At 43.2% G+C, this 16,027-nt stretch overlaps 1 protein-coding gene across 1 annotated transcript in view; it reads right to left on the reverse strand.

The window, feature by feature from the left end:
- DOCK1 (dedicator of cytokinesis 1) overlaps positions 1-16,027 on the reverse strand; it is a 475,984-nt gene that overhangs the window by 114,114 nt on the left and 345,843 nt on the right. The window contains exon 30 of the mRNA XM_007451187.1: positions 1,539-1,617. Coding sequence (XP_007451249.1) covers positions 1,539-1,617 — 79 coding nt within the window. The remainder of the gene's footprint in view (positions 1-1,538; positions 1,618-16,027) is intronic.

Here is a 16,027-nt window from a genome sequence, read left to right on the forward strand (position 1 = left end):
CTGCACCAATGTTGGTAACATTTATGTTGTGGAATATGATAGAAGTGAAAAACCACGGCTGGCACGACCCAATTCACGTTCAAAACCAAAAGAAAGCAGGTCTAGGTCCAGATACAGCTGACTCTTGAACAACTTAAGTTTGAACTCCTCGGGTCCACTTACAAGTGGATATTTTTCAGTAGTAACCACTACAGTACCACATAGTCAGTGGTTGGTCGAATTATGCTCAGATTAATCACCTTCCACCCGGCCCTCCCACATTACTTAAGGGTCAACTGTAAATGCTTAAAGAAGCCTCAAGGAGAACACACAACAATTACTTAAAAAGTTACCTGGCAGAGGGAGAAAAGGGTGAAAGGGTGGTAAGGGGCCTTTCATATTTTATTCGATGTGCAGATTTACACTGCATGAATATTTTACGTGCATGTATCTGTGTATTAGGACGTGTGAAAACAAACATTAAGCAGAGAAAATAATAAAACATTTAAAATTGTGAAAAATAGTAAGTAACATTTCCAAATACACAGTACCTGACGTACTACTGTGTACTTAAATGACAAAAAAACATTTTTAATTAAAAAAAATGATACAAGAAATAGGGCATAGGCACCTAAGAACTTAATCTAATAAACCGAGTAGCACATTAGCTCTAAATTTTCTGAAGACCACGCAAAAGGGAAGGTAGATGGTTGTCTAATTTTTGTTCTCTGGTAACTCAGTTTTGAGCCAGACCACCCTCTGGGTAGACATAAATTTTTCAGGTTCCTTCTCAGTGAAAAATCCCACCCAGGAAACTAACCTGTTTGCATTTGGATGCTTTTATTTGCAAACTTTAGTAAATGAAACTACATAATGGCAAAATCATGATGAGCAGAAATATATCCGAAGTTCAGTGGAAATGAGAGTCACAAATAGTAGGTGCATAGTGAGAAATCATGCCAGGGAAAAATCAGTCCTTTTTACACACACACACACACACACACACACACACACACGCACGCACGCACTCCACAAGCACTGGAGAAGTAGGTCCAACATGGAAGGATCAGCTGACCGCAGCCAAGGGGTGCTGCAGGGCTGGGACCTTTTGCCTGGTAAAGGCCAACTGGGGCAGCACAAAGCCGGAAGAGAATACATCAGGGGAAAACCTATATCTACAAGCAAGCTGGGCTCAGTGATGCAGACCCACTTTTCCTCCTGGGCTGACCCTCATCACATTAGGATGGCCTGAGACAATCTTGGCAGCCTCACCAATTGAGATGTGGTGGCCTTCCTGCTCAGAGAGTCCCTACTTGTCACTCTGATTCAAGACTTTCACTCTGAAACAGCTCCATCTCCTTCCTCGCTAAATGGAGCAAATAGCCCAAAGGCATCATTTTCAATCCTCGGGTTCCAGTATCACACACTGTAAATTCCATTTCCACACCTTAAATGGGAAAACTTAAGTTCAGGGATTAGAAGTATAAGATATGGGCTCAGACCAGCAACTGGTTCTAACATGATTTCCCAGCAAAGGTCATGTCTACCTCTTTTCTTACCTGCAGCTCAAAGTTGGCTTGATCCAGAAATTTTTTGTTCAGCATATCTGCATACTGATTAATCGCTCGCAGAAAGACTCTGAAAGATTAAGAGAAAATTACATAATTACACACTTCTGCTCTGGCACCTTTGGAGGTTTGGCATTTCAACTAGCTACAATCCAAGACTGTCTGGCACAGGAACTCTCTTAAGTCCTGTGAAAAGCTGTGAGGTTTTGCCAGTGAAAAGCCCAGAGAATTATATGCAGATGTCCTCCAAATTAATCAAGGAAACATGCAGAATAAAAGAAACAGACCAAAATAACAGAGTGTGAAAGTAACATATGAAAAATATCACTAAAAACCCTAATTTTTTAAAAAAAGAAAAGGTGCAAATTAAATATTTTTCTCAAGTCACAATGTATTAGTGTTACCAAATTGGTCTTTGCTTAATTGGCTTTTTAAAGTGAAGCATTTGAAAGCACTATTACACACTGTCAGGCTTGGAATGGTTTGGCATGTTGACTGGAAAAAAATGCACAACCTAAAAGGTGAGAATTATGTTTTATTCGGCGGACAAAACTGAGGACTTAAGCCTAGGACACAGCATCTCAGATCGCTCTGAGGGACGGCTCCCAAGAGGTGAGGGTGGGGCCAGGGTCCACAGGAGTTTTTGCAACAAAGACCAGGTAGTCAGAACTTCAAAAGATTACTAAGAAATGGGCAAATTCTTGGAAAGGTACAACTGTCCAAAACGGAACCGGGAAGAATTAGAAAATATAAACAGACCAATCACAAGTAATGAAATTGAAACTGATTAAGAATCTTCCAACAAATAAAAGTCAAGGATCAGTTGGCTTCACAGGCGAATTCTATCAAACATTTAGAGAAGAGCTAACACTTATCCTTCTCAAACGCTTCCAAAAAATTGCAGAGGGAGGAACACTCCCAAACTCATTCTATGAGGTCACCATCACCCTGATACCAAAACTAGACAAAAATATCACAAAAAAAGAAAAGCACAGACCAATATCACTGATGAATATAGACGTAAAAATCCTCAACAGAATTCTAGCAAACAAAATCCAGTAACACATTAAAAGGATCATACACCATGATCAAGTGGGATTTATTCCAGGGATGCAAAATGTTCTTCAATATACACAAATTAATCAATGTGATATACCATATTAACAAATTAAAGAATAAAAACCATATGATCATCTCAATAGATGTAGAAAAAGCTTTTGACAAAATTCAACACCCATTTAAAATAAAAAAAACTCTCCAGAAATTGGGCATAGAGGGAACCTATCTCAACCTACTAAAGGCCATATATGATAAACCCACAGCAAACATCATTCTCAGTGGTGAAAAAGTGAAAGCATTTCTTCTAAGATCAGGAACAAGACAAGGGCGTCCACTCTTGCCACTATTATTCAACATAGTTTTGGAAGTCCTAGCCATGGCAATCAGAGAAGAAAAAGAAATAAGAGGAATACAAATTGGAAAAGAAGTACAACTGCCACTGTTTGCAGATGACGTGATACTATACATAGAGAATACTAAAGATGCCACCAGAAAACTACTAGAGCTAATCAATGAATTTGGTAAAGTTGCAGGATACAAAACTAATGCACAGAAATCTCTTTCATTTCTATACACTAACAATGAAAGATCAGAAAGAGAAATTAAGGAAACAACCCCATTTACCATTGCAACAAAAAGAATACCTAGGAATAAACCTACCTAAGGAGGCAAAAGACCTGTACTCTGAATATTATATAACATTGATGAAAGAACTCAAAGATAACATAAATAGATGGAGAGATATACCATGTTCTTGGATTGGAAGAATCAATATTGTGAAAATGACTATACTACACAAAGCAATCTACAGATTTAATGCAACCCCTGCCAAACTACCAATGGCATTTTTCACAGAATTAGAACAAAAAATTTTGCAATTTGTATGGAAACACAAAAGACCCGAATAGACAAAGCAATCTTGAGAAAGGAAAACAGAGCTGGAGGAATCAGGTTTTCCAACTTCAGACTATACTACAAAGCTAGAATAATCAAGGCAGTATGGTGCTGGCACAAAATCAGAAATATAGATCAATGGTACAGGATAGAAAGCCCAGAGATAAACCCACACACCTATGGTCACCTTATCTTTGACAAAGGAGGAAAGAAAATACAATGGAGGAAGGACAGCCTCTTCAATAAGTGGTGCTGGGAAAACTGGACAGATACATGTAAAAGAATGAAATTACAACACTCCCTAACACCATACACAAAAATAAAATGGATTAAAGACCTAAATGTAAGACCGGACACTATAAAACTCTTAGAGGAAAACATAGGAAAAACACTCTTTGACATAAATCACAGCAAGATCCTTTTTGAGCCACCTCCCAGAGTAATGAAAATAAAAACAAAAATAAACATTTGTTTATTTTTGTTTTTATTTCCATTTCTCTAGGAGGTGGGTCAAAAAGGACCTTGCTAAAGCAGAAACTAACATACCACTGTAAAGCAATTATACTCCAATAAAGATGTTAAAAAAAAAGTAAACGAATGGGACCTAATGAAACTTAGAAGCTTTTGCACAGAAAAGGAAACCATAAACAAGACTAAAAGACAGCTCTCAGAATGGGAGAAAATATTTGCAAATGAAGCAACTGACAAAGGATTAATCTCCAAAATATACAAGCAGCTCAATGTCAAGAAAACAAACAACCCAATCAGAGTGGGTGGAAGACCTAAACAGACATTTCTCCAAAGAAGACAGGTGGCCAAGAGGCACATGAAAAGACGCTCAACATCACTAATTATTAGAGAAATGCAAGTCAAAACTACAATGAGGTATCACCTCACACCAGTCAGAATGGCCAACATCAAAAAGTCTACAAACAATAGACACTGGAGAGGGTGTGGAGAAAAGGGAGCTCTCTTGCACTGTTGGTGGGAATGTAAATTGATACAGCCACTATGGAGAACAGTATGAAGTTTCCTTACAAAACTAAAAAGAGAACTACCATACGACCCAGCAATCCCACTACTGGGCATATACCCTGAGAAAACCCTAATTCAAAAAGACACATGTACCCCAGTGTTCATTGCAGCACTATTTACAATAGTCAGGACATGGAAACAACCTAAATATCCATCGACAGATGAATGGATAAAGAAGATGTGGTACATATACACAATGGAATATTACTCAGCCATAAAAAGGAATGAAATTGGGTCATTTGTAGAGATGTGGATGGACCTAGAGTCTGTGATACAGAGTGAAGTAAGTCAGAAAGAGAAAAAAGAAATATCGTATACTAACGCATATATGTGGAATCTAGGAAAATGGTATAGATGAACCTATTTGCAGGGCAGGAATAGAGATGCAGATCTAGAGAACGGACATGTGGGGGGGAAGGGGAGGGTGGGATGAATTGGGAGATTAAGACTGACATATATACACGACCATGTGTAAAATAGATAGCTAGTGGGAACCTGCTGTATAGCGCAGGGAGCTCAGCTTGGTGCTCTGTGATGACCTAGATGGGTGGGATGGAGGAGGCGGTGGGAGGGAGGTCCAAGAGGGAGGGGATATATGTATACATACAGCTGATTCACTTCCTTGTACAACAGAAACTAACACAACACTGTAAAGCAACTATACTCCAGTTAAAAAATAAAAAGAAAGAAAGAAAGAAAAAGAAAATCAGATTATCTCAAGTTAAGGAATTTAGTGTTTTTCATGTATGGGAAGATATGAGTCTGGGCTCACTGAAATCATTCCTTTGATGTGCACCTCAGCTATCTGGGGCCAGCATCCTGTGCTTTCTCGTCCTGAGTTCACTCTGGGCTCACCACAGAGGTGGCTATAATGTGATGGCTTGATGGCTGCAATATCCTTTGTTTACTGATATGGCTGGCAACTTCTTTTTTTTTATTGATAGGTGAAATATCATCAAGCTTGAACGTATGGCTTACTTCAGTGTCATTTGTCCTGTACGCCAAATGCTAATTTTAGTCACTGTTTACTTGTTTAAATAAAATGAAAAAGCTTTAGTAGATATGAGAGTAACTTGACAAGAGTTTTAGAAGGAATTTTAATTCACTGATTCATTGATAAGGTACCATGTTAAGAACACAGGACAAAATATCACACCCTTCCATACCTTGACCTTTCCTTTTCTGTGATGAAATATATTATACAACTCAGGGTTGTCACAAATGACTCCAGAGTACTAAGTGTTTCACAAGGTTGTTTGTTCAGTAGATTTGTTTTATTACTCTGGAGAGTGTTTACAACAACAGAGCTTAGTCCTGATGCTTCTTTTCAAATGACCCTTCTCCCTTTGCACAAAGGCAGGACGCAAGAGGAATTAGCATTAGGTCGCAGATAATAAACTTCATTACACTTCCTCTATTTAGACAGCAGGAAGCAGCCAGAGTGTAAGAGAAATCTAGGTTACTTACTAGGAACTGGTGCTCTCTGACAACAGGATCTCTTTAGCTATGCATGCCCGGAGAAGCTCCCCAACCCTGACAGTCCCAGAGCCACTAAAGGCCAGTTAGCCTGGGAGGAGGGAGAGAGGGAAGGTCCACCTGGGGCTTTAAGGAGGTCTCCATCACCACCTCCCACCATCACCTCCTGTCCAACACCCGCTATCATGCAGCTTTCTCTGGCATAGTTCAAAGAAAGAGGATTTGCAGACATCATTTCATTAAGAGACCTATCAGGGATCCAGGACCAAAACGAGTATGACAAATGACCTGTGCCGGAGTTTGTTATCTTAGTGGCTGAAGAAAACCGTAGCCGGAGTTATCTGAATTCTTCCCTGAGGATGTTAAGACATAACCAGAAAGGAGGAATTGGTGCTGTAAGTGACTATTAATGGAGGGGCATGGGCGTGCTGGCTTGTCCACTAATCAGGAGCATGGAGTGGGCAGCAGCATATCCATCAGCCATAGGGTAGCCAGATTCTGCCACTATAAGATGCCTAGTTAAACTGGAAAAACAGCTCTTCTGGCTGAATTTCGTAATTTATTGAAAAAAAAACAAACCCTGAATACAGGGCATTGAGAGCATCCTGACAAATTAATCCAGGACCAGGACAAAATCACCAGGTTCAGGATACGCCTCACATATACAGGTCACCTGGCAACCCTAATCAGCCCTCCAGTCTTGCGCTGAGGTTGCCCGTGTCATGTTCGGTCCTCAGAAGTACGGGATGCATGGCTCAAGAGAAGATGCTCTACCCGGCCCATGTGACCCTTGGCAATTGTGTTCCGTAGCATCTAGGGATGTGCACTGCGCTGACCCCAGCAACCGGAGGAATGCCCCAAGTGTCAGTGGAGTAAAACAACTTCCTGTCATGGGGCGGAGAGGGGCTGTCATACAGCACAAAACCACTAGGCTTCCGGCCAGGGACATTTTCTTTTTCCCCAGAACTTCCTTCAGCTTCAGGAATTGGCCGTTCACTGGCGCAGCCCAGAGTCCTTGTGAGCTTTAAGGAAGCCACTCAATTCAGCCCTCTATGACAATCACGACAAGTTCACTTGGACGTGCATTATTATTACGGGCTAATGATTGTGCCTCAAGATAGCACCCAAACAGCTGCAATATGCTACTTCTAGCTAAGCTCTGGAACAATTTCAGCTATAGTTAAATAAAGATATTGCTCAAAATGACTTAGAAAAAAAGATGCCATGCTGAAATAACATGAAGGCTGAGCAAAAACTTTTTAATGAACTGACAACTGAGAAGGGGCAATGCTGAGAGAGTCTATAATTTAGAGTCGCTACACATTTTTTAAAAAGCCAGGACAAAAAAACAAATAACACAGAATACAAGTTGTAGGGGAAAAACTAAAGGGATGATCAAATAAAAACCATCATCAATGCTGCAACAGAGGTGCGCCACTCAGGCTACAGGTATCAAGGGCCACCTCACTTCTGCAGAGCCACCCGGGACACACATACATTCCATCCTACCTTTCACACTTGATGGGATTAAAATCTTAGCAATGTTCCAAGTCCACCTGAACACAAATCAATTAACTAGGAAAAAAGAAACATAAAAAGAGGCTAACTTTTAGGTAAGAATATTTAATATCTGCTGTAATTCATGAGTTATTTCTAATAACCATCAAACTGAGGGAAATAAGTAAGAAAATCACATTAGAAACTTGTGCGTAACAATCTGCTTTCAGTCAAAGATTATGGAAAGCATCAGAGCTAAGCCAAGCGATTGGACAGCAGGATGCCTTACTAGTCTGAAATGAAGGGTTTCAGCCCAGCTCAGCAGAGGGGAAGAGCAAGTCTTTTCCGTCGGGGAGCAATGAGAGGGAGGATGGGGTGCAAGTGGGCTCTGCTCTGCGTCCCTGGTGACCCTGTCCACGCTGGGCACCGCTGGAGTTTCACTCAAGGACAGAGAAGCCCTCCAGACTGTTCCCAAATGGTCCTGTTTATTCACCCACGTGTCTGCAATGCCAAATTGGCATCTGGCACATCACATATGTTCACTATGTATTAGCCACAGGAAAGAATGAATGGATGAATATGGATGGATGGATGGATGGACGCATGGATGAGCTGGCCCAGAAGATCAAGCCCTGACCCACATCAGAGGGCTCAGGGAGGCTAGAATATTTGGTAGCCCCCGGCTCTCCCTGGATTCCTTGCATTCCAAGATTTTCCACTGTGGGGTTCAGCTCTTTAGAGGTTCCTGATAACCAAATTTCTCATTAGGCATTTGGCATTTATGGCTGGGCATTGCTCCCCTCCACTTCTGGAGCTAGTTCCTTAATGGAGGGAACCTCGTCTTTTACACATCAGGATCCCCCAAAGCACATTTTACCAATGTGCATATTTAGAAATGTTCTGATCTAAGGGAGCATCAGTTTATTACTGCACTAACAGATGTCTCAGAGCCAGTGGTATGTCCAGGAACTCCCACCACGCAAACAAACACCCATACACACACACACACACTCAGAGCCTGCTCTAGAGGGGAGGGGGAATCCACCCTCTGGCAATCTGCATTGGTCTTTATTCTCTCCATCCAACATTACGGTATATAAATGTCAGGACCCAGTGGATAGAGATCATGCCTACTGTTCATAATGTTCCCAGCTCCCAAGAACACAAGAACGAGATGCTTGCAGGGAGGGGACCGAGAACACGGCGGGTAGCAGTTCGGACAGGTGTTGCTTTGACTCTGCCAGAAAAGAGAGGGAGTGGAAGAGATGTGAACCGAGCAAGTCATGTCTCATTCTGAGCCACGAGAATGAAGTAATTTCTAAAAAACGAAGCTAATGGTGTGAGAACTAATCATGGATGCTGTCCCACACGGTCAAAATGATTAAGAAAAAGGGCAAGCCAATATTTCACAGAGCTCTTTTCAATCATTTTTAATCTATGAAAGGATTTATTTATAATCTAAACATTTTAAAGGTAAAACCAAACACACAAAATAAATAATGGAGAGAGAGCCACAGGCAAATCCCCCAAAGATTCAGAAGCCCTAAGGTCTAGACGTACTGTCTGGAGACATTCAAATTATTCAAGACAAGTGGCTGCACCTTTTCTTGTTAATGGCTCCATGGAAAGAACTCCATGTCACCCTGCTTGGTAACCGACTCCTTCCTGTGTCCAGAGAGTCAAAGTCACCACCTTTACCCCTCTCGTCACAACGTTACCCATTTTAAATAATCTGGGGGCCTGGTGACACAGAGATCACTCGTTCCCAAAGCTCATACAATTAAAAACAAACAAACAGAAAAGCCCAGGAAATTCTCCTTGACTTCCTTCTCTTCTGCATATGGACATTTAACTACAGTGAGCTGCCACTGGAAGCAAAATGCTGTGCTATAATTCCTGATGGTGTCAAATATGAGTTTAATTGGCTACACACACAGGCTTATCCAATTACAGTTTTAATCGAATTATTTCCATCAACTCTTATCTATCTACCTACCTACCTACCTATCTATCCATCCATCCATGTACCTATCCATCCATCTACCTATCCATCCATCCATCCATCCATCCATCTATCCATCTATCATCTATCTATCTACCTACCTATCTGTCTATCCATCTATCCATCTACCTAACCACCTATCTATTATCTATCTATCTACCCATCCATATCTCTCTCTTCATATCCATGTAAACATTTGGCTAGAAGACCTTCAAAAGGTGCCCAAGTTTTTGAGATTCTCCTATTTTCAACCAACACATAAAGGTACTAAACTATGGGGCCTCTAAACTATCTTGAACTTTAAATCTCAGGTTTTTTTCTTTTTCCTTTACCTTTGAGATTAAAGGTAAGGAAGATGTACTGCCACATAATTCAAAGTCATTTGAACACTATGACCTCGGCTGACACTTTACAAAATGGTAAGTAGCATTTGGTAAAAAGGGGACACAAGCCCCATGACTCGACTTTGGCATGTGTTCGAGAGAAGGCTGGGCGAGGTGGGGGCGAGGCTCTGAGAAGGAGGCAGCTGCCGGTTTCCAAGTCTCCCAACCACAGGCGTTTTCCAGAAGCCATCCCCCGGCCTTGCCTCTCACCCACATCCCCACTAGATCCCTGCACAAAAGGGCCACGGCTGCCTCGTGAGCTCCAGCAGGGGACCGTCCCCCAAAGCTACCTATCGGAAAGCTATGTGTGCTGAGCAACCAAAGATGCACAGTCCTAAACAATTATGTGTTAACTGAGGAGAAGGGAACTTAGGAAGCGGAACATAATCAGAAACCAATTTAACTACTAGAAGCCCCTGGCACAATTACAGTCCCTAAAATGACTTTATTATGACAGGGCCACAGGCGTTTCTGTATCTCTGTTACCCAGTGTTTGCTGCCAATGAAACTGGAAGATGAGAGGCCTTATTACTACAGAGAGAAATACATCTATCGAGAGATACCCTGAGCTTCCAGTGCAAGGCAAAGCCCCATTTCTCAAATGGTGAAGCTGTGGGGCTTCTCTTATTCCTTCTCTAAACTTACTTTAAGCTATAGAATTAGACTGTACAGTTCGATATGAGGGCATTTAAATACCTCTGGCATTCACATAAGAGTCGCTCTGGGGGGAAAAATAAATCTGCATCTTTTAACAAAATGTTTTGCCCAAAGTGGTTAGAAAAAAGGCAACAAATGTAAAGCGACACATCCTATCCCCGCAGAACAATAAGTCAAGGAATCGTGGCTGGAAATTTGCCTGAAAATGATTTTTCTGCATCATTCAGGAATGCTGGGAAGGAGAGGCAACTTCAGGTGAAGTGACGAAAGAGGTGCAGAGGCTGTCACTTCAATTCCAAGGGACGGATGCTTTCCTCCAGCTGATCGGTCTCCTGGCATCTCCCACAAGCAGCATGGCATCAAGTCAGTGTCTAAACAGCACCAGCCACTTCCCCTGGTGGGATCTTGGGTGAGGAACGAAGACCACGTGAGCACAGAGAAGTGACTTCTAGGAAAGACCCTGGTGTGTCTCGAGGTGAAGTGATGCACAGAAGGTGGGGGGCTTTGGTGGGACCCACCCCCAGTCTCTGCAACTTGGGAAACAGTGGGAAGGCCAGTGTCATGAGAACTTTCTGGGAATGAGGCTGGAAGAGTTGGCTGGGGCCGTGAGAGGCTGGAGACACCAAGGTGCAGAATTTGCACCTCTGATGGTAGGCAATAGGGGCCCTGAGGACTTTAAAGCAGGGAAGAGGCCAGAAAGACAAAAGGGTCAGCCGCCACCCTTGTTTCCTGAATGCATGAGATTTCCTCATTGCTTTTTCAAATCAATAAGGCTTCGACATCCATCAGACTCTTAACCAAAACGCAAATTGCTCTGAACCTTTCTGCTGGCCAGCTCTGGGAGAAGTGGGCTCAGTCCGTGAGGCCCAGGAATACAGAGAATTCCCAGGCAGGGTCTGCTCCAGACTAAGAAGGCCTCATCCCTGCTGGGGGTCTCCTGCAGCAGACATCTGTGGGCCCTGGTCTGCAGCTCTGACTCATGCTCAACACACTGGTGCTCTGGATGCATGGTCTGTCGGGACCGACCACCACTCTGCCTCTGCCACTTGACCACCCGCCAAACTTTCTGCTGCTTTGCTGGTAAAGCATCTTCTGAGCACCTTGTGTGTTCCAGGCAGTGTTGTTACTTCACAGACATCACTGTGTGTGATGCTCCCAAGTCTTTTGGGGTATGAATTACCTAATATTTTACAAATAAGGAAACAAAAGCTCAGAGGGGCAAAAGTCCATGTTCCTTACAGTAGGCTTAGATCAAGGTGACAACTGGTCACAATTATGCCACCTTCCTTAGGAGCGTCAGTCAGTGAGGTCAGCATGACACAAGTATAACCCTGCAACTGTGTTCCTTTTACACTGTATGGAGGAAAATTTCCAACATACGCAAACGGAGACAGCAAAACAGACCCCCGTACAGCTCACTCAGCTTCAAAAATTACCACTTTCTGCTCATGGTTGCTTCCACTCTCCCCCATCCTGCCCCCCTCCCACATTATTATCGTTGTTGTTACTTTTAAACAGACTGGATTCCTAAGGGCAGCTTTAGGTTCACAGAAAAATCGAATGCAATGTACAGAGAGTTCCCCATCCCCGCTGGCTCCTCCACGACTGACATCCTGCACCAGGGCGGTACATGCGTTCCTACTGACGGACTTACATTGACTCATCATCATCACCCAAAGTGCAGAGTGTCATTAGGGCTCACTCCTGGGGTTGTACATTCTACGGCTTTGGACAAATATACAAGAACACATTTCCGCCATTACAGCATCATACAGAATAGTGTCACTGGGCTAAAAACCCTCTGCACTCTGCCTGTCCACCTTCCCCCTCCCACTGGGCCCCTGGGAGCCACTGATCTTTACTGTCTCCATAGATCTGGTTTTTCCAGGACGTCATTTTGTTGAATCCTAGAGTGTGTAGTCTTTCCATAGCGGCCCCTATTGTTTTTAGAATGTTTTCTAATTTTTCCCAGGTTTAAGACCCTTAACATTTAAGGCACTTTACAGCAAAGACTTGAAACACATTCTCTTGTCAAACTCTTTTCTAACTCATCTGGGCAGCAAGTGCCTGCCGTACACAGAGTTCATGGGTCATCATGGCCTCCAAGCATCTCCTGCTCCATAGCCTGGGCTAATGCTCAGGAAGCACCTCTGCCCCTCAGGAAGCACCTCTGCCCCTGATGGGCTGGATGGTTTAGGGTGGGTCGCTCTATGGAAAATAGGCTATTGGCACAGACCTCACCAGGCTTTTCTGAAGTCTCCATGTCTATGATGCGGCAGTTGTCTCATGAACGGCATCAATTACTGTTATGACTAATACACACCCACCCCTGGCTTCTTCCCACGCTGCCTACAACTATTTCTCCCATCCTTCAAGGCAAGGTTCCCCACAGCCTAATTTTGTAGATAAAGATTTTTTATTTCCTTTTTTAATAAATGCTTTAAAAAAAATTGTGGTAAAGTACATGTAACACAAAACTGACTATCTTAACCATTTTTAAATGTACGCACGTTTCGGTGGCATTAAATACGTTCACCTTGTTGTGCCACCATCACCACCATCCATTTCCAGAGCTCTTTTCATAAAACAGAAACTCTGTCCTGATTAAACAGTAACTCTCTGAGTAGAGTTACTCCAGCCCCTGGCCCCTGGCAACCACCCTTCTGCTTTCTGTCTCTAGGATTTTGATTACTCTAGGGACCTCACAGAAGTGGAATCCTACAATGTCTGTCATTTCGTGTCTGGCTTACTTCACTCAGCATAATGTCCTCAAGGTTCATCCATGTCGCAGCATGTGTCAGAACGTCCTTCCTATTAAAGGCTGAATAATATTCTATTGTATGGATAACGCCACATTTTATTTATCCACTCATCCATGGATGGGCACTTGGGTTGCTTCCACCTTTTGGCTACAGTGAAGAATGCTACTGTAAACATGGGTGAACAAATATCTCTTCAAGTCCCTGCTTTCAATTCTTTTGGGTCTATACCCAGAAGTGGAATTGCTAGGTCAGGTGGTAATTCTATGTTTAGTTTTTTCTGAGGAACCTCCATACTGTTTTCCGCAGCGGTCGTACCATTTTACATTCTGGCCAACAGTTCAAGGTTCCAATTCCTCCACATCTTTGCCAACACTTGCGTTTTTCTGTTTTTGTTTTTGTTTTTGGATAGTAGCCATTCTAATGGGTGTGAGGTGGTATAAATAAAGTTTTCTTAGAACACAACCACATCCTTTCATTGAGGGATTTTCTATGGCTGTCTTCGCACGACAAAGGCAGCGTTGAACAGTGTTTCCACGCAAAGGTACCTGGCCCTTAACAGAAAGTTTTGCCAACCTCTGCAAAGCTGTGCTTCAGTTCTGATCTGTCCTCTACACAGATTTTTGGAGAGTTCTTCACCTATTTCAGGAGGGAGCCAGGGCTCTCATCTGTTTCTTGGCAACAGAAAATAAAGCTTGTTGATCAAACAGATGTTAAAAAGCCCCCTCCAGAGCTTAGAGAAAACAGCTTCCTTATTTGAGCCTAGGGGTGGTGTTACCAAGAGTTGGGAGAGGGACCTCCCTGGCGGTCCAGTGGTTAACACTCTGCGCTTCCACTGCAGGGGGTGAAGGTTCGACCCCTGGTTGGGGAAGATCCCACATGCCGCAAGGTGTGGGCAAAAAAAAAAAGAAAAAGAAAAAAAAAACAGTTGGGAGAAAAACGATTTGGAAACCAAAGTCGGCAGGTTCCCTCCATTTGCACCTCCAGGTGCAACTAACTAACTAACAGTTTTATTTCAGGGTCAAGTTTTTTAAACGTATAAAGCCACCCTCTCCCTCTACTCTCTAATACCTCCTTCTACTTTCCTCTCCATCCCCAATCCTGCCTGCCTCACCTATTTCAACATCACACAACAACACAAAATAAGTGTTGGCTGATTTAGGGACATCCTGGGTAAAGGGGGAAAATCCCCAAGACAGACACATCAGGAAGGCCCAACAGCAAATGCTAAGAAGTGAGATGTCTCCATTGATGGAGGGGCCATGCAAGGGACAGGCGTATCTCCATTCTAGAATCAGCCGTGTTGAATAAGCAAGGGTCCTGGCTGGCCCCAGAGACCCCCGCCACCAGCACCCCAGCATCCATCTGGCAAGCCTCCTCCCTCCTCTCCCAGGGTCCTCCTGTTGTTCCCGTGATTATAACTAGAGGCGCCAGGGCAGCCACGGTGGATCTGCCCAAGGACAGCCACGGGTGGGTAGGCTAGGGGGCAGAGGAAGCGGGAGGGAGGCGTGACCACTGACCCATCCCTTGGCCATACGCCCCGACTGCCCTGGAAGACATGCTTTCCAGGGTGTAAGAGTGTGTGTATCTGTCACCGAAGTATTTTCTGAGTTCCAGATATGTGGGAGTAGGGGGTGGTGGTAGAAATGAGGACTCAAGAGTTGCTTTTTAGTGACGAAACAGTTTGGAAATAAACAGTGGTGATGGTTGCACAACAAGGTGGATGGAATGAATGCCACTGAACTGTACCCATACATACGGTTAAAATGGCAAACTTTATGTTATATATATTTTACCCCAATTAAAAAAAAAAAAAAAGAAAAAGAAAAACATGAGAAGGGAAGAGAACAGGGTATTTCCAGAAACTGCAGCAGGGGGAATCGTGATTTTTCTGTTCATAACCCATCATCAGTATGACGCAGTGCCATGATTTAAAAACAAACAAACAAAAATAAACCAACAAATGAAGAAAAATCAACTTAGGAATAAGAACTTCTGAATTTTCCTCCCCAAAGAACCAGGTTGTTCAGATTTATTTTGGGAGGAGGTGGGGCATTAAAAAAAAAAGTGTGAATATAAATAAATAGAAACCTGATAATGACAACAACCATCCACCCAGAGGCCTTTAAGATCCTAGTACATCATTTCTCACTTAACCTGACACATGACAGTGGTCACCTAACAGGGCATGTCTCAAATCTACTGCAAGTCCATTGACACTTTATTCCCTATAGCACTCAGCAGTGTATCTTGTATAAAATACAGTACAACTGAATCCGCTTAGTAAGCCCAAGAAAACATGAAGTGGTCAGAGGCTCTGAGCCAACTGCAGGGCCCAGGGCAAAAAATCTTAAGAGAAACTAGCATAGTTACACAAAGGGGATGATTCTTTCCAGCTATTTCACACTCAGAATATACTAGCTATGCCCAGAATCTATCCTGGTTCATTTTCATGACTTGCTAATGGGCACTGTCATCATTTAGCAAACGAATGTAATTTGCTTTAGGTTCGTTTGCCAAAGGCTAAAAACTGGGACAAGGTTTTCTGCCCATTCAGGGGGCTGGGTGCTTGCACGTGTGCATGGAGCAGGCACCTGGCAGCTGGCGGTGTTTCCACATTTCCCCTCCTCACTGGTGTTCGGCTTCTACTCACTACTGGTTTAGTTTCCCTCCCACTAGGCTGGTGGGCCTCTCCGTGGGGGGGGGGGGGACCCCTCC

Source organism: Lipotes vexillifer, unplaced genomic scaffold (assembly GCF_000442215.2).
Source record: "Lipotes vexillifer unplaced genomic scaffold, Lipotes_vexillifer_v1.1 scaffold248, whole genome shotgun sequence".
Taxonomy (NCBI): Eukaryota; Metazoa; Chordata; class Mammalia; order Artiodactyla; family Lipotidae; genus Lipotes; species Lipotes vexillifer.